The sequence below is a fragment of the Leptonychotes weddellii genome, chromosome 14 (genome assembly GCF_054177405.1).
Source record: "Leptonychotes weddellii isolate Sample4059 chromosome 14, ASM5417740v2, whole genome shotgun sequence".
Taxonomy (NCBI): Eukaryota; Metazoa; Chordata; class Mammalia; order Carnivora; family Phocidae; genus Leptonychotes; species Leptonychotes weddellii.
In genome coordinates this window covers 77,876,916-77,894,972 of record NC_138382.1, presented here as the reverse complement: position 1 = coordinate 77,894,972, position 18,057 = coordinate 77,876,916, and the positions used below count along the sequence as shown (strand labels likewise).

The following is an 18,057-nucleotide window of genomic DNA, read 5'->3' as shown; positions in this document are numbered from 1 at the left end:
TGGCAGGAAGTTCTGAACCCTTGGAATTTCCTCCGTGATGAGAGCCATAAAGGTGCCTTTTGTTATGTTAATGGATGACTTTGGGCCGACCCTAAGGATGGAGGCTGCAGGCCAGGGAACCCAGCTGGATGCCGCGTGATTAGGGGACAGGAACTTTTGGTCCCACCCCTGGCCTCTGGGGAGGGAGAGGGGCTGCAGGCTGATTCAATCAGTCGTGCCTATGTACTGAAGCCTTCCTAAAAACCCCAAAGGAGATGTGGAGAGGCTCCCCTCCAGGCTGGGGAGCGCATGGAGATTTGGGCAGAGTGGCGCTCGGAGGAGCCCAGAAGCCCCCTGCCCTTCCCCACCCCTGGCCCGACGCCCCTCTTGCATCTGGCTGTTCCTGAGCTTTAACCTCCTGCAGTCCTCCAGCGATCCAGTGGGTAAAACCGCTCTCGGGGTCTTGTGAGCTGCTCTAGCAAATCAGGCCGACCCGAGGAGGGGTCCTGACCCACAGCTGGTCGGTCAGGAGTGCCGGTAACAGCCGGAGTGGAGGTGGGGACGGCCCCGTGGGACGGCCCCGTGGGTCCCCAACCCAGGGACTCTGATACCGTCCCGGGGTAGACAGTGTCAGAATGGAGCCGGATTCTTGGACACGGTCCTGGTGTCTGAGAATTGCTGGGTGTTGCGGGGGCGGTCCCCGCACACAGGCACGTGTGAATTAGGCCCAGGAAACCAATTTAGTCTGTTACATTTTTGTCTCGTGGCAAAGTACACATAACAGAAAATTTGCCATTTTAACCATGTTAAAGCACACAATTCAGGGAGATTTAAGGACGTTCAGGATGCTGTGTGACCATCACCACCACCTAAAGGAGACCCCGCGCCCATGGTGCAGGGCTTCCCCATTCTCCCCAACCCCCGCCCCGCCTAGAAAAACCACCCATGGGTTTTTCTGTGTCTGTGGATTTGCCTGTTCTGGACGTTTCGTGTGAGTGGAGCCATGCAACACGTGATCTTCCTTCCCTCAGCCTGCTGGGCTTGAGGCTGGCCCGTGGTGCAAACCGTGTCAGAACTCCGTTGCTCGTGAGGGCCGACCCCTGCTCCACCGTGCGGGCTCGCGCGCTTAGTTACCCGACGCATCGTCAGCCGGTGGACACTTGGGTGGTTTCCACCTGCCGGCTGCTGTGAACGTGGGTGTGCAGAGACCCACTGTGTCCCTGTTGTCGCTTCTCTCGGGGGATGAGGGGGACCTAGGAAGGAGATTGCCGGTCTGTCCCAGCAGCGGACAACGCAGCACAGATGGGGGGGCAGGGGGTGCTGAGACTGTAGAAATTCCTTTCTCCCGGTTCTGGAGCCTGGGACGCCCAGAGCCAGGTGCCCGCTGCCCAGCTCCAGGTGCGGCCCCTCTGCCTAGCTGCTGGAGGGCTGCCGTCCTGTGTCTGCAAGCCCTCCTGGGATCAGGGCCCCACCCCGTGACCTCACTCCACCCTAACCCCCTCTTCATGGGCCCTATCTCCAAATGAGGTCCCACTGGGGGTTAGGGCTTCAACATAGGAATTTGGGGGGTGCAATTCTGTCCCTAGCAGGTGTCTCAGTAGGTTGGGGACTCTTGGAGTGGGGCAGGGGGAGCTGGGGGCGGGGCTCTGGGGCAGGCGTGGGGTCCTGGCTCCCAGCACGAGGACCTCTTTGCCCTCTGCTCCCTGGGGGGTCACTCATTGCCCTGCCTGGGGTTAGTCTGGCCCGGCCTGAAGGTTGCTTGTTCCCCACCCCTACCTAGGAGCTACTTTCACAAGGCTGTGTGTTCCAGGAGCGACAGGGCTGGGAGCGGCCCGGATGGTTTACTCCCCAAGGCACAGCTCCGGTGAGTAGGCACCCGGGCCTGGCCCCCCTCTGTGCCCGTCCCCCACCCCACCCGCCCCTGCTGCCCAAGGTGGGGCCTGTGGGACGGTGAGTCATCTTGTGTGCAGGAAGGCTGAGCCCCCTGCCGATCTGCCCGTGAGCACGGAACCCCTCCCCTGCAGATGTCCCCGAGGCTGTCAATCACCGCCTCAGCGGCCAGGCCTTCCAGGGCTCAGAGAAGCCCGGGGCCCCTGGGAAAGCTGGTGTTCCACAGTGTGGGGGCCGCGCACAAGATCCTCCCCCCCCCCCACCGTGTAGGAGAAATTAGTGCATCTTCTCATAATTTTGTTCGTATATTTTTGGCAACTGCAACTGTTATTTTATGTTAGTAGGAGGATTTAGCACCAAATTAGGCATTTCATGTTAGTTTGTAAGTTGGGATTTCACAGCCTCCTGGCCTCTGGGTGCCCTCCTGGGGGCTCCCCAGCAGCCCCCCAGTGCCTCCCATGGGCCTGGGGTTGTCAGAAAAGAACCCAAACCATCCTGCTTGTGAAACTCGGGGGCTGGGGTCTGCTGGAGCAGCACTGTGATGCTTTCAGCCCAATCAGGGGGATAGTATTTGATCCAGATTTGTGCAAATTGAAATCCCTCTCCTGCTGCTCTGTTTTACCAGTCCCCTTCCTGTGCATCCACCTCCCATCTCCATAGCAACCCTCGGCCCAAGGCCAGTCCCAGGGCATCCTGGGGCAAGTGAGGCAGAAGTCAGAGCTCACTAATGCCCAGAGGTCAGTGTTCTCAGGCTCCTCGGTCCTGGCCCCTTCTCCAGTCGGCCTATAGAGACCCTTGCTCTCTGCCTAGGAGCACGGAGCTCCTCTTGAGGTCCTAATCACCGGAAGGACAGACAAACCCATGCGGATGGAGGAGGCAGGCTCTCTAAGACACCAGGGGGAGCAGCCTGTGCCCGGGAGGCTGAGAGGCTGGGGCCACCAGGACAGGATGGGCCTTGAGCAGAGCCCTCTGTATCCCAGCTGGCCTGTCCCTGGAAGCCCCTGTCCCCTGTAATCCATGGGAGAGCAGAGGACACTGGAGCAGGGATCGGGAACATTCCCTTGGGCTGGAGATGGGCAGGCTCTGCACCCTCTCACCTGGGAGCCATCCTGGGTGTCTAGGGCACGGGGTGATAAGACATCCCCCAAATCCCGGATGCCCGGGCAGGCTGCAGCGAGCTGGAATGTCCCTTCTGGGGTCTCAGGGGCCAGTGGGAGCCGCGCCTGCAGGGCAGGGAGAAGACTGTCTGCAGAGGCCCCTCCCAGATGCCAGGGCTTGAGTGGGGCTCGGGGCAGCAGAGTGGCCCAGTGCAGTCAGAACCTCACACTCGGCTCTTGCCTGGGAAAGGAGGCTGGGCAGGGCTGGCCGGGCTGCAAGGTGACAGTTGACTGGCTCCCTCAGAAGCAGCAGAGGTGGGGAAGGGCCTCTTGGCTTGTGGGCCTCTCCACGCTGCTGACAGGTGCAGGACGGGCCAAGGCAAATGGCGGTGGAGGAACCAGCCTCTGGGGCCCACCCGCCGCCAGGTCTATGCCAGGCCTGTCAGGTCCTTGCCTGTGACCTGGGCAAGCTTTAGCCTCTCTGCCTCAGTTTCCCGTCTGTAGAAAGGATCTCCCTCCCTAGAAGCTTGAGGCCCTTGGAGCAGGGCGTGGTCCTGATTGGGATGGCAATGGCATTGGGCCCCCAGCCCCGTCACCCTGGCCCTCAGTGGGCTGGTGCCGGGGCCTTATCCTGCTGCCTTAGCCTTGCCTCAAAAGCCCTGATGGTGGCCCTGATGTCCCTGGTGACCGCCCCCCTTGCCTCCCTGTCAACCCCGTCTCTCCCTTCCCTGGGTCCACCCAACTTCTTCTCCATCCTCCTGGGCCCCAACCAGCACAGCCCAGACTCTCTACCGGCTCTCAGACACACCACCACGGCCGTTAAGGTGTCATCTGTGCAAGGGATTACGGACGGCCTGAGCCCCGTCCCTTCCCCCTGCCCCTGCACGCACAACACACCCCTCCAGAGGGCAGCTCGGTGAGGCTGGGCCAGATCGTCCGCTCCATCTCTGCCTCTGCGGGACCCAGCTCCCTGCCTGCCGGGCCGCACGTGTGTGTGTGTGTGTGTGCACGCACGTGTGCATGTAGGGAGGGACAGAGGGACGGAGGGAAGGGAGGAGTAGGAGGACCGTGACGGTGTCTTCTCCCAGGTTCTGCAGTACGACTATTATGGGGCCTATGGACACCAGGCGCACGGAGACCATGCCTACGGCCGCCTGCTTGGGGACGAGTACACGTTCGACTTCCCGCCGCACCACAATGTGGTCAGTGCCGAGTCCCCTGCCCCCATCCCTGGTGGAGCACGGGGGAGGCCCCCGTGCTTGACTGACTCCGTTTTGAGGAGGAATCTGTGATGTTTTCCCGGCCTCCTCTGTACCAGGGCTTGGCCCGCGGTTAGGCTGAGGGCAGTATTACTGCTTCCAGGTGGGCTGGGGCTGGCTGTGTGGCCCCAGGCCAGGGGCTGCCCTCTCTGAGCCTCCATCCCTCCTGCCCTGGAGCTGTTCTGAGGGGAGCTTTCATGAGACCCTGTGAGTGACTAGCTCCTTCCTCCAGGCCCAGCGTGGTGGGCTTTTACCTGTGGCTCTCACACAGCAGATCTGGGACACAGAGATCCCAGACCGGCCCCTCCAGGGGACAAGCAGAGGGTCTGTGGTCTGGGGTTTGCGTGTGGCCCCTCTGGCTCCGGAAGTGGGCAAGTGAGGCTGGTCAGACGGTGACCCCAGCCACTCATTGCCCCGGCCCGAGTGCCTGGCTCCCGACTGCTGCCGGGGTGGGGGTGACAAGGACTTGGGGCCCGGCCACCCTCTGCAGTCTGCACCACGCAGAGATGTTCTCATGGGCACTGTCTACAGAAAACAACACCAGCTGCCATGCGGGGTGGCCCAGCCATTTGGTAAAGGGATCACCCAGTAGAACATGGCCCAGCCTGTGTCCTCATGGCTGCCCCGGGAGAGGGAGCACGGCCTTAGCCGCCCCCTGAGGTGGGCGTGAAGCCAAGGCCTCCACCTGCAGGTGCCCGGCCCAGGGCGGCCTGGGAAGCAGCCGCGAGGAGGAAGGCAGCCAGCCAGCTTCCTGGGTGTGTGGCCTCTGAGGTCACCTGGGGCCCTGGTTCAGAAGGGCCCTGCGCCGGGATTAACACTGCTGTCGCCACCTTGAAACTCTTCATACTTTCGGAACCAGGGCCCACGGTTCCATTTTGCACTGGGCCTCACAAATGCTGCAAGTGGTCCCGTGATCTCCCCCAGGCTTGCTCTCCTGGTGAAGGCACCGGAGGAGGGGCTTGGGAAATGGAAGCAGAAGGCGCGTGCGTCCGGAAGCTCCCGGAGTCCCTGGCGCTGCCTCTCGGGGAGCGAAGGGGGCTCCGTCTGGCACTTCAGGGCCGGCAGGACGTCTGGCCCTTGGGGACGTGGGAGCTCGGAGGGGATGCCAACTTGGCTTGATGGCTTCATCCAGCCTCCACAAACACGTCTGAACAGTCCCGAAGCATGAAACACGCACTTGTTCTCGACGTTGGCAACCTCCCCAGTCCGGGGAGACGAGAGTCAGCCTGGAGACTGTTTTGGGTTTTGCTCTGCAGCCCCAGCAGCGTCAGCGAGGGTCCCGCAGCGCCTGACGGGTCGCAGGAGCTCCACAGAGGGGAGTGGTGTCTGCAGAGGGGTAGAGGTGCGGCATCGGGGGCTCGGGAGTGGTGCAGCCCGGGTGGGGTGCCAGCCCTCCCGGGGAAGCCCGATCGGGTCCTTGGCTGGTTTCCCTGGTGTAAATACTCTCACCACTCACTCCGATACACCCACGCGGCGCCACTGGATGCGGAGCTGGGCGAGACACACACCGCTAGACAGACCTGGCCCTGGGCACGTCTGTGGTCTTCCCGCTGGGGAGCCCCTGCCCCCCCCCCGCCGCCAACCTTGTCCCCTCCCCGGGCCTCGAAGGGCACTTAGCGCGAGGTGGCTCGCGGCAGTTTCCTTGTCAGAGATGGTGGACGGACCGCGGGGTGGGGGGAGGTCACACAGGTCCCTGACCCACAGTGAGTGCTCGGTGGGGGGTAGCTTTGCTGCTACAGTTTTCTCTTCTGTCATAACAATAAGATTGGTGCCTCTGCTTGGCATCTGGGTGATGGGTTCAGAGCAAAGAAGCAGGGGTGAGGTGATGGAAGACCAAGGAGAAAAACACACGGATAACACGGGGCTTGGAGGACCTGGCTGGGGCATCTGTAGACCATCAGCGGGGCTGTTGGGCTCTCTTTTTAAAAATACAGAACAGCTTCATTGAGCTAGAATTCACATACCATACAGCCCGTCCCTTTCAAGTGTACAATTCCACGTTTGTTAGTGGACTCCTGGGCAGAGCACCGTCCCCACCATCGGATGTTAGAACACCTTTGTCTACCTGCAGAAGAAATCCCGGCCCGCTAGCCGTCACCCCCCGCCCCCCACCCTCTCCCCACCGTGTCCCCACCCACGGGCGGCCACTAAGCTACTTCTGTCCCTACAAGTTCACCTCACTGGGACATTTCAGAGCAGGGACTCATACAGTGTGGTGTCTTTCGTGACTGGCTTCTTTCACCCAGCACAGTATTTTCAAGGTCCATCCACGTTCTAGGGCATATCTGTGCATCACGAGTATTCCATTACATGGATATACTGCAGTGTGTCTGGTCATCTGTGGATGGACACTCGAGCTATGTCCACGTTTCAGCTGCTGTAAATAGTGTCGCTACGATTGTGCGTGGACAGGGGTCTGTGTGCGCCTCGGTTTTCATTTCTCATGGGTAGATACTAACAGTGTTCGTGAACCAAGGTTTGTATGTGGTGTGAGGAAGGGCTCCAACTTCCTTCCTTGCGTGTGGCCGTCCAGCTTTGTCAGTACCATGTTTTGAAGATTGTTGCTTCCCCCCGCCTTGCCATGGCCTTGGCATCCTTGTGGGGAATCAGTGGACCATAAACATGAGGGCTTATTTCTGGACTGTCAACCAGATTCCAGTGATCTATATTTATATCCTGTGTTAGTGCCCCTCTGTCTTGATTACAGTAGTTTTGTAGTGAATCTTTAAATTGGGAAGCGTTGAGTTTCCCAGCTTTGTTCTTTTTTCTCAAAATTGTTTTAAGTGTTCTGCGTCCCTTGCATTTCTGTATGAATTTTAGGATCAGTTTGTCAATTTCTGCCAAGAAGCCAGCTGCAGTTTTAATGGGGATTGTGTGGAATCTGGATCAATTTGGAGAGCATTGTCATCTTAGCACTAGTCAAGTCTTCATTTTGTAAACATGGGATGTCTTTCCATTCATTTAGGTCTTCTGCTGTTTCTTTCAAAAATATTTGCCAAGTGTTTAGAGTACAAGTTTTGCACTTTTGTTAAATTTATTCGTAAGTATCTGTAAATTCTTTTTGATGATGTTAAGTGGAATCATTTCCTTAATTTCATTTTTGATTGTCCACCGTCAGTGAAATGAAAAACAAAACAATAGTTTTTATTTGTCTGTTGTACATTGACCTTGTATCCTGCTGTCTTGTTGAACTATTTTGTTAGTTGTAATAGTTTTTTAGTGGGTTCCTAGGGTTTTCTATATGCAGGATCATGTCATCTGCAAATAGAGATCATTTTACTCTTCTTTTCCAAGCTTGATGCCTTTTATTACTTTTTCTTGCCTAAGTGCTGCCCTGGTTAGAACCTCCAGCATGATGCTGAGCAGAAGTAGCAAACAGCTGTCTTGTTTCTGATCTTAGGAGGAACGTTTTCAGTCTTTCCCTGCTATCGTATGTCAGCCGTGGAATTTTTGCACATGCTTTTAATCAGGTCGAGGAAGTTCCTTCCTATTCCTAGATTATTGAATATTTTCATGATGAAGGATGTTGGATTCTATCAAATACTTTCTCGGCATTTATGGGGATGATCACATAGTTTCTGTTTTGTGTTTATTAGTATGGCACATTCCATCAGTTGATCTGGGGATGCCCAACCAACCTCCCATTCCCAGGAGAAATCCCTCTTGATCATGGTGTGTATTCCTTTTTACATGTTGTTGGATTTGGTTCACTAGTATTTTGTTGAGGGCATTTGTATCTATTTTCATGAGGGATATTGGCTTCGTTTTCTTACGAGTCTTTGTCTGGTGGTCTTTGTCTGATTTTGGCATTAGGGTGATGCTGGCCTCATGGAACAAGTATTTCCTACTCTTCTATTTTTTTGAGTTTTGCCAAGACTCGGTGTTAATTCTTCTTCTAATGTTTGATAGAATTCACCAGTGAAGCCGTCTGGGCCAGGGATTTTCTTTATAGGGAGTTTTAAATTACTAACCCAATCTCTTTTTGTTATGGATCTATTCAGATTTTCTATTTCTTCTTTAGCTTTAGTTACTTGTGTCTTTCTAGGAATTTGTCCATTTCCTGTCTCACGTGTTGTCGGATGGGTATGTGTGGTATCCCCTTATAATCCTTTTATTTCTGTAGGGTGGGTGATGTTCCCTCTTTAGTTCCCAATTTAGAACTTTTGAGTCCTCTCTCTTGTTTTTTTTTTGTGAGTCTAACTGAAGGTCTGTTGATTTTGTTGATCCTTTCAAAGAACCAACTTTCCTTTGCTGGTTTTCTCAACTTTTCTATTCCCTATTTCATTTATCTCCATTCTAGTCTTTATCATGTCTTTCCTTCTGCTTGCTCTGGTTTAATTCACTCTTCTTTTTCCAGTTTTCTCCAAGTGGGAAGCTCGGGCATCGATCTGAGAACTTCTTCTCCATGGAGGCATTTGCAGGTGTGAGGTCACTGGGAGCACGGCCCTGACTTCGTTCCCTCCATTTCCGTGTACCACATTTCCACGGGCATCCTTCTCCAAGAATTTTCCAATTCCCCTGTGAATGTTTGCTTTGATCCTTTGGTTATTCAGGAGTGTGTGGGTTAATGTCACTTATATGTGAACGCTCTAATTTTCCTCCTACGATTGACTCCTAATGAAATTCCATTATGGTCCAAGAACATGCTGTGTGTGATCTTAATCCTTTTGAATGTACTGCCTTTTTTTATAGTGTATGAGCTCCCTGGAGAGCGTTCCCTATGCTTGAGAAGAATGGGCATGGTGTGCTCCAGCTGCGAGGGGGAAGGGGGCCTCAGAGCAGGTGTGCGGCAAAGAGCCCAGCGCCCCATCCTCCCGAGGACGCACATCTCAGAGCCCTCATGGCATCCCTCCTCCCTGGAACTTTTCAGATCAAGAAAGAGTGTCTAGCCTGCAGAGGGGCCGCTGCTGTGTTCAACATGTCCTACTTCGGGAAGTTCTACCTGGTGGGCTTGGATGCGAGGAAGGCTGCCGACTGGCTCTTCTCTGCTGATGTCAGCCGACCCCCTGGTATGACCTCCAGAGGACCATGCTCCTTTTCCACTCCAGTGCCAGGAAGAACTCCATGGGCACAGCCCTGGGTACCTACCCTGGCAAGCTGACCCCGTCCACTCTGGGCTCCTCTAGCTCATGGCTCTGCCCCTGAGGCTGGCCCCATGCCCCTGCATCTAGACCCTTCTGCCCCCATTGCCAAGTCCCAGCCCGTAGGACCCCAGCACCTTCCTCCCTCCCTCTTCCTGCCCTTCCTTCCCCTCCTCCCTCCTTCCTTCTCCTTTACTTTGTTCCAGAAAGGATACAAGGCAGCAGGCCTTCAGTAAATGTCTCCTGAGACTGTGGAGCCCATTTAGTTACCCCCATAGGAATGCTCTCCCCAAACAGGGTTTCCAGAATTAAATGAAAATACAGGATGCTCAGATAAATTTGAGTCTCAAGTGAAGAAGGAACAGTGTTTTTGTATAGGTGTGTCCCATGTACTATTTGGGATATTCATCTCCTTTTTTATTACCCACCCTCCACCTACGTGTCCATCCACCTAAAAAACTCACCCACCCCCATCTGTATCAGTGCCCTGGGGCTGCTGTAACAAAGCACCACAAACTGGGTGGCTTTAAATGATCGAAACATATTGTCCTACAATTCCAGAGACTAGAAGCTCATCATCAAGGTGGCAGCAGGGCTGTGCTCTCTCTGAGACCACGGGTAGGACGCTCAGCAGCCTCTCCAGCTCCCGGTGGGGCCGACGGTCCTCGGGGTTCCTTGGCTGTGCCGTATCCCTGTAGTCTCCGCCCTGATGTAACACGGGCTTCTTTCTCCCTGCGTCGTCTTCTTCTTATAAGGACACCAGTCATACTGGATTAGGGCCCACCATAATGACCATCTTAATGTGATTGCATCTGCAAAGCCCTATTTCCAAATAAGGTCACGTTCATGGGGTTGGGACGTCAAGCTATCATATTGGGGGACACAATTCGGCCCATTACACCATTTCCCCAGCCAGCCAACCCAGCTGCCCACTTACCCACACACCCACGTACCCTCTGCTCACCTCCTCCTAAACCTCCTGCCGATCCACATGCTGCCATCTGCCCCCCACCCCTACCCAGCACCCCTCCATCCACTTTCCCCTTCACCCCTCTTCATTCATCCATCTGCATGGTCACTTATTCAACTGACGTCAGGAACCTCTGCTCAGCCAGCAGGGGCGCACCAGAGTGAGTGAGACAGGATCCCTGCTCCTAGGAACTTTCCAGCATGGTGGTGGGTGTGTGGGAGGGTGGGATGAGGGGAGTCCAGGTCCCGGCTTGAGGCATTTCAAGAAGAAAGAAGCTCCACTCTTGATCCTTCCTCCTCGGGGGATGGCAGCGCTGGGGGACCTGCCCATCCCTCTCTGGGCCACCGGGTCGTGGTGTCACTGTGTGTCACTGTGCGGAGACACCTTTCGAGAGCACCCCGTCACGCGGTTCTGCAGACTCGTGTGAGCTGAGTGGCTCACACGCTCTGGATCTTCCTCCTGCCCCCAGGCTCGACCGTGTACACCTGCATGCTGAACCACAGGGGCGGCACCGAGAGTGACCTGACCGTCAGCCGCCTGGCCCCCAGCCCCCAGGCCTCCGCCCTGGCCCCTGCCTTTGAAGGTAAGCGATGCCCCGTGGGCTGAGCCGTGCTGTGGCCTGTAGCTGCTGCTGGCGGGCCGGACGGGGAGCGGGGTGCGGGCGGCTCTGCCATTACCCAGTGCGCTCGCAGCGGTCAGGGCTGGGGAGATGAGAGGCCTCGGTTCAGGCTGAACGTTCAGCTTTGTTCGGGCAGTGATGCTGGGCTGTGAGTACTCCGTGATTATGTCCTTGAACCTGTCCGTACTGTGGTGTTTCTGAGCCCACACCGTGGGCGTGCTCAGCTTGTCTGCCCAGAACAGAGTGAGCTGGGGAGAAGGCCGTGCCTCCCACTGGGCGATGTTAGCTCCTTTCTGCCACTAGCCTCTCTGCGGAATCGACTTTCATCTATGCTGAACCCCAACTCCGGCTGGGGCAGGTCCTTAGAAGATACGCGGTTCAGTGCTCAAGCTGTTACTGGGTGGCCCTCTGCAGTGCCTTCAGGTTTGCTTGCATGCCTCCAGGGACAGTTAACTCAGTACCCGTCTTCCCTGTCTGCACAGCCCCACTGACTGCTGCACTGAGCCAGATCTGCTTCCCAACACTTCAACTCCCCGCCCCTACCCCCTGGTTCCTGCGGGAGCCATCTCATCTTTAGTCCTGTTGACAGTCTCCGCTATAGGGAAGAAGAGAGGTGGCTGAGAGTCGCAGAGAGCGGGAAGCACCCTCCTTCTCCAGGAAGGGGCCCCATTGCCACCTCTGAGAGGCTGGATTTGCAGAGGAGAAAGGTGTCGACTGTGCGTGGGCTGACTGCACCATCCAGGGCAAGGGTCAGTAGGCTGGACGTGCTTGGCCCATTCTGAGAAGCTGGTGGCAGCCCCCTGGCTCCGGGCCTGGCTCTGTGCTGCCGACAAATGCAGCTCACGCTGCGGGGGACTCGGTCAGGGTCCCCGGCGCGGGCAAGGGCGCTCTGGCCTGGGCACTGGGAGAGGGGGGCGGAGCGAGAAGGAGGCGCGCTGAGCCAGGATGAGGAAGGCTTCCTGGAGGAGGTGACGTCTGGCCTGAAAGGGGGCTGGGAAGAGCTGGTGGAGAGGTCAGCAGGGCTGGAGAAAGGCTGGTGGGAGCTTTGTGCGGCCCTCACCCCCGAGCAGAGGGGAGGCCCTGACACAGACATAGCTTCCATCCTTGCAGAGCGAGTGGAGCTGGGGCTGCAGGGCAGAGGGACCCCAGTGAGGGTGCAGAGGGTCCACGGAAATCCTGGGCCAGGCCCTGCCACTGACTGACTCTGTGGCCCATGGCTCCGAGCCTCAGTTTCCCCATCTGGAGCATGGGGACCTCGCTGGTGCCCTCCACGGGGAGCTGTAGTGAAAACCCTTTGTAAACTGAGCCACTGCCCCTAGGGTGTGCCCATGATACGCCTTTCAAGATGATTCCGGTGGATTCCTGGCCCTGGTCCTTGCCCGGGCTGGGGGAGAGCAGGCTCTGGGCAGAGGGAAGGGAAGGGTGCTGATGCTTAGGGAGGTGTTTTTCCTAGAGTCTGGTGCCTCCAAGTTCGCCTGGGAGTGAGGGAGGGAGGGGTTGGCGCTCGGCCTGCCAGTGGAAGTGTGCGTGGCGAGGGAGGCACGAGGACGCCTGCGTCACATCCTGGGAGGCTCTGGAGCGTGCTGACGGGCCCGGGGACATGGCCAAACATGAGAAAGCGGCGGCGTGCGGACTTTGTTTTATTTTCAGCCTGAAAAACTGTACCATTCCTGCCATGAATATGCATGTCTGTTCAATATGCACGTTTCAGACGGGGGTTAATTACACCTGTTACATCAGATCGCCAGTAAGTCAAGAGGATGAGGTGATTTGCATTCGATCAAGGTTGTGTACAAAGCAGCTGTCAATCCTAAACGTGATCTTGCTTGATCTTTTATATCACAAAAGGAAAACGTGCTCGTAGGAGGCATTTCGACAATACTGAGAAATAGAAAATACAATCTGCAGCCCCCAGCTCCCCAGCTGGAGGCCGAGCCCTGGACTCTGTGCCCGCTGACCGCCCTCTCTGCCACGTCCGCTTGAGGGCTGGGCCTGGAGCTGGGCTGACTGTGGCCTCAGGACCAAGCATTTTGGGTCTTCGATGATGGACAGCTGCCCAGAAAATGCCAGGTCCACCCGCCGCCACCTCTTGGGCACCGGTGGCCCCAGGAACTCGTGTCCTTCAGGGAGGGGCCTCAGGGGGCTTCAGAGAGTCACAGCATGTGTCGGAGGCTGGGTCAGAGGACACTGTCGCAATTCCAATGTCCTTTAAGAGTCCTCAGCCCAGGGATGGGGTGGGGGGGCCTTTGGGGGCTGACTTGTCTTTTTGGCTTCTGTCTCCCTTTGTGCTCATCAGTGTTAAGAGAAAAGAGAAAGAGAGGAAACGTAATCAAACCTGGCCAGTAGATTTTTTTTATCCAGTGGATGCTCTCAACAGCCCTGTAGGAGCCGGTGTGGCTCTGCCCATCTTACAGATGGGAAAACAGGCTCAGACAAGAATTGAGGCCAGTGAGTCACAGAACTGCCTCTGGGCCAGGCTGGACTGGTGCCAAGACTTACATGTTCCCCAAGACAGGCTCCTCCTGGGGGTGGGGTAGCCTCCCTGCGAAGTGTGTAGGTGGCAGGGATTTGGGGAGCAGCCCTTTCTGCCCAGCCCCATGGTCCAAAGGATGCAAAGGTGCGTGCAGGGTAGGGTCCTGGCTGGAGGGAGATCGTGGGGTGGGGACAGGCAAGGGGGCAGGCCACTGCGGGGAGGTGGTGGAGGTGCTCTGCAGGGTTGGGGTGGGGTAAATGGGCTTCCCAGAGGAGGGGATGTTTGAGCTGGATCCGGGAAAATGAGGAAGTGGCTCAGGTCCTGCAAGGCACTAGTGAGTGGGAGGGCCTGGATGAGCATGTGTCCTGGCCCAAGAGTAGAGCCAAGGGTATCAGAACCAAGTGCCTTGTGAGGGGGCAGGTGTCACGGGGCAGGCTCTGTCAGGCCGGGGGAACACTTTGAGACCATCCTGAGGGCTGTGGGAGTGAGGGTGGGAGGTGGTGAGGTTGGACTGGCATGGGACTGGGGGCTGGGGCCAGGAGGGGACAGATCCAGCCATCGAAGCCAGAGATGCCGCAGCCCGAACAGAGCCACAGCCGTGGGCACAGAGAGAAGGGGCTCAGAGGCGGCTTTGGGATGTGAGGATGAAGGAGACAGCAGGGCCGCGGGTGACCCCAGGGCCTGGCCATTTGCCAAGAAGTTCCTGCAGCTCTGATGTTCAGGGAGGGCTTCCTGGAGGCTAAGGCCTCTGAGTTGGATCTGGAGGGGCAATGGGATTAGGGGAGCAGAAGAGCACACAGCACATGGGGTGCCAAGGTCAAGAATGTCCCAGGGCTCACCTGGAGGAGGGGGGGAGGAGGGCGGTGGGGACCACAGGCCCTGCGTCTGCTCCTTCCCCTGTGGGGTGGGAGAGGGAGGAGGGCCCCAGTGCCAGCCTTCCGTTGGTGGTCCCCAGCCCAGCCCAGGAACCTCCGATGAGAGCCCCCACAGCAGGTGCTCTTGGAGAGGCAGAGAGGCATCCCCAGCCCTCGGCCACCAGCGGCACCCTCCCTGGCCAGAGAAGGATAGTGAGGCATGCCTACTTTTTAATTATGGTGGGGGGCTGTACCACAGCTGTGGGGGAGCCCCTGGGAAGGGCCAGAGGAGGGCACTTAGGAGGATTCTCCAGCCTCAGGAGCCCCCTGGCCATCTCCACCGGTGCCCACTGGCTATGCCCGGGTCCGGGGGTGGTGTTGGGCCTGCGGGGGCCGATGCCCAGAGCCAACAGTGTCCAGGGCCGAGAGAAGCAGCTGCCACGCAGGACCCCGGGAAGAGGATGCCTCCCAGGGCAGAACCAGCTCTGCTCCTGGCTCTGGGCCACTCCTGGGGGCCTCTCCCATGGTGGCTGTGTCCACCTGGCCCGTGAGGCCAGCTCTAGTCGCATTCCCACTGTGCAGATGGAGAAGCGGCCGGGAGCTCTGCGATCGCCCGGTTCCACTGCTCTGAGGCTGGGGACCCTGTCGGAATTAATGAGGAAGGAAGCAGAGAGGCAGGATGCGCAGGGAGGTACCGAGACAGCTGAGATGAAGGAGGACCCCACCCCCAGGCCCACCTCCCCTGGTTCCTCCGGGAGATGGGGGGAAGTGACCAGTGAGAGCCCGCCCGCCCCAGCACAGCACCCCTGCAGATGAGATGTGTCGACCTTCAGTTGCAGATGAGAGTACCGAGGCTCAGAGGGGCTGGGTGATGGGCCCACAGCTGTCCCAGGTCCCAGCTCCCCAGGGCAGTGGCTCTCCCAGGACGCTGGGCCGAGGCGGGCTGCCCTCCATTCGCCCCTACCTGGTGGCAGTGTGGCTCAGGCCACGGACTCAGAGCCGGACAGATTTTCTACCATGTGACCTCCATGAACCTCAGTCTCCTTTTCTGAAACCCTGGGGTGGTGACCAAGCGTCAGCCTCCTAGGGGGAGTCAAGGGGATATATTTTTTTAAAGATTTTATTTATTTGAGAGAGAGAGTAAGCGAGAGAGAGAGAACACGAGCAGGGGCAGAGGGAAAGGGAGAAGCAGACTCCCCACTGAGCGGGGAGCCCGATGCGGGGCTCGATCCCAGGCCCCTGGGATCATGACCTGAGCCAAAGGCAGGTGCTTAATGGACTGAGCCACACAGGCATCCTGGGAATCAAGGGGATACTGCCTATAAAGCCCGGCGCGTTACCTGGCCCCAGCAAGTCCTGCTATGGCCCAGGGGGGGACCTGGAGATCAGGGGCCAGGGGAGTATGGAGTGAAACGAGAGCCAGAGAGGAAAAGAGACTGGTCCACGCCTGCCCAGCGCTGATGACAGACGGAGCAGCATCCCTGTGGTGTGATGGTGTTGGGAGCTCTTCCCCTTTCCTGGATCAGGAGCCCTTTGAGAAGTGGGTGAAAGCCTCAGACTCTCCGAGAGGAGTGCTCCCTTGGCACGTGCAGCCCTCGGGGTCCTTCATTCTGGCCTCCAAGCCCCGCCCCCTGCTGAGAAGCCAGGGCCCCCAGGGAGGGTCGCTGTGCTCTGGCTTGTGTGGTTCACTCTCCAGAAAAGAGCAAGTATTTCCTCAACCCAGAGGCCTCGGGCTACGCCTCGCTGCCCCCGCCATCCTGAGTCCGGTGCTTCTCTTCCAGGGGATGGCTACTACCTGGCCGTGGGCGGGGCCGTGGCCCAGCACAACTGGGCTCACATCAGCACGGTGCTGCAGGATCAGAAATTCCGGTGCCAGCTCATCGACGGCTCTGAGGACCTGGGCATGATCAGCATCCAGGGCCCGGCCAGGTGAGGAGCCGCGGGGTGCACAGCCCCTGGGACCCAGCCCCGGGTTCCTCCAACCGGGTCCTGCGGGCAGAACCACTGCGGGTCCAGAATGGGATGTTCTGGTTCGCTAGGTGCTCTGGTGAACCCAGAGATGCCATGCCAGATAAATCGTTTTCAAAGCACTAGAATACAGAAAAGCCCGTATTGTGAGCGTCAGACTCAACCATACGGTGACTCAGCATCTGAGGGCTCAGGGGTCACAGAAGGGCCTGTGGGGGGGGTGGGGGGAGTGTCTTTGGGTCACTGACTCAGTCTGGGAGATACTGATGCCATCTCAAAGTGGGCACAGCCATGCTGGGGTTCTCCCTGCCACTGGGGCTGAGAGTAGTATGGACCTGAGGCCACTGCGCCCCGGGCCCAAAAGCCTCCGTGATCACCTCCGGTGATTAGGCCTGCAGATGGGTGATCCAATCATTCGTTCATTCTGTATTTGCTGAGCTGCATTCCCGCCCACGAGGAATCGGAGCCTGCGAGGTCCTCAGATGCTGGCTGCGCGTGGAGCCACAGAGGGGGCTTAGGCAAAGGGGCGTCCGAGCAGCTGTGCGCTTTGGAAAGATCCCTCCAGCTGGGCTCCAGGGAAGGGACTCGGGGGTGGGGGACCAGAGGGGAAGAATGATCGTGTTAACAACCACCAAATGGACACCTGTGATTTGCCAAACCCTGTGACGACCTCTCCTGAAACTACGGTTAATAGCCCTTGCAGGTGGTTCTAATTGTTCTTGTTCTTTTTGGTGAAGAAACAGAGGCACGGAGAGGTAGAGATCTTTGCCCAGGGTGGCACAGCTAGGTAGGTGCTCGATCACTGACCCCAGAGCCCAGTGTGCATCGGCGCGGGGGAGACGCCTCTTGAGTGGTGGACCCTGCCAGACTGGAGAGGTGCAGGTCCAGGCAGGGGAGGAAGGGCACATGTCCAAGGAAGGATGTATTCCCGAAAAATGGTGGGAACAGCTGGTTGCTGAGAGGGAAGAGTGGGCCCCAAGCTGCACGCTCAGACCCTGCCCTAGGGTCCATTTTCCCGGGTGCCTTAGAGCTGACCAAGCCAGCAGCTCCCCGGCTGGGTCCTGGACGGGCCAACCTCCCCTCCCAGACTGTGTTGTAGCTGTTTTTGTGTGGGCATTGCTTAGGGGCGCACGGCAGATGGACAGGACCTGCTCGCTGAACGAATGTATAGAATCTGAGTAGGTCATATACTTTAATGTTGATCGGCTTCTGTCAAGTGTTTGACCAACATCCACTAAGAGAACATTTGGGCAAAGCCCTGGAGGAAAGAAATGAGGAATCAAGCTTTGGAGCTCTGGAGGGACGGTGTTCCAGGCAGAGGAAACAGCAGGTGCAAAGGCCCTGTGGCAGGGGCGTGCCCATGTGTCTGAGGAAAAGCAGGGAGGCCAGCTGGAGCAGGGCAGTTGGAGGTGCGCTCGGAGAGCAGAGGAGGTGAGAACCTGTAGGTCCAGGGGCTGTTTCCCCGAGTGAGGCGGACTGAGCAGAGCAGAGACATGGTCGGACTTGGACTTTAACGGGGTCTTTGATGCCGGGCGGGGGAGGAGGCCAGCAGGTGTGTGAGGAGCCTCAGGGACCAGAGAAGCTGGGACTTCAAGGAGGGAGCGTTGAGCTGTGTCCAGGTGGCCAGCGGATCCAAGTGGGATGAGGACCAGAAACTGACCATTACGTTTGGCAGCGTGGTGCTTCTGGTGGCCTTGAGGGTGGTTTGTGGGATGGCTGAGTGGGGGCATGTGGAGCCAGGAAGGGAGGAGAGGAACCTGGAGATCCAGTGGCGCGGTTTTCATCTCTCCCTGGACCGGCCGGCTCCCGTCTGTGGGCAGAATGGGGCCGGGGGTCCTGGCCGGTCCCTGGGGGAGCCTCCACTCCC

At 57.8% G+C, this 18,057-nt stretch overlaps 1 protein-coding gene across 4 annotated transcripts in view; it reads left to right on the top strand.

Moving 5' to 3' along the window:
* Positions 1-18,057, top strand: part of SARDH (sarcosine dehydrogenase) — a 60,383-nt gene that overhangs the window by 23,360 nt on the left and 18,966 nt on the right. For 3 of the 4 annotated variants that reach the window (XM_081803899.1, XM_081803898.1, XM_081803897.1), the window contains exons 13-17: positions 1,760-1,843; positions 4,055-4,168; positions 9,096-9,234; positions 10,746-10,859; positions 16,004-16,151. In XM_081803899.1, the coding sequence (XP_081660025.1) occupies positions 1,760-1,843; positions 4,055-4,168; positions 9,096-9,234; positions 10,746-10,859; positions 16,004-16,151 (599 nt within the window). The remainder of the gene's footprint in view (positions 1-1,759; positions 1,844-4,054; positions 4,169-9,095; positions 9,235-10,745; positions 10,860-16,003; positions 16,152-18,057) is intronic. The other variant, XM_081803900.1, reaches the window with a different exon arrangement.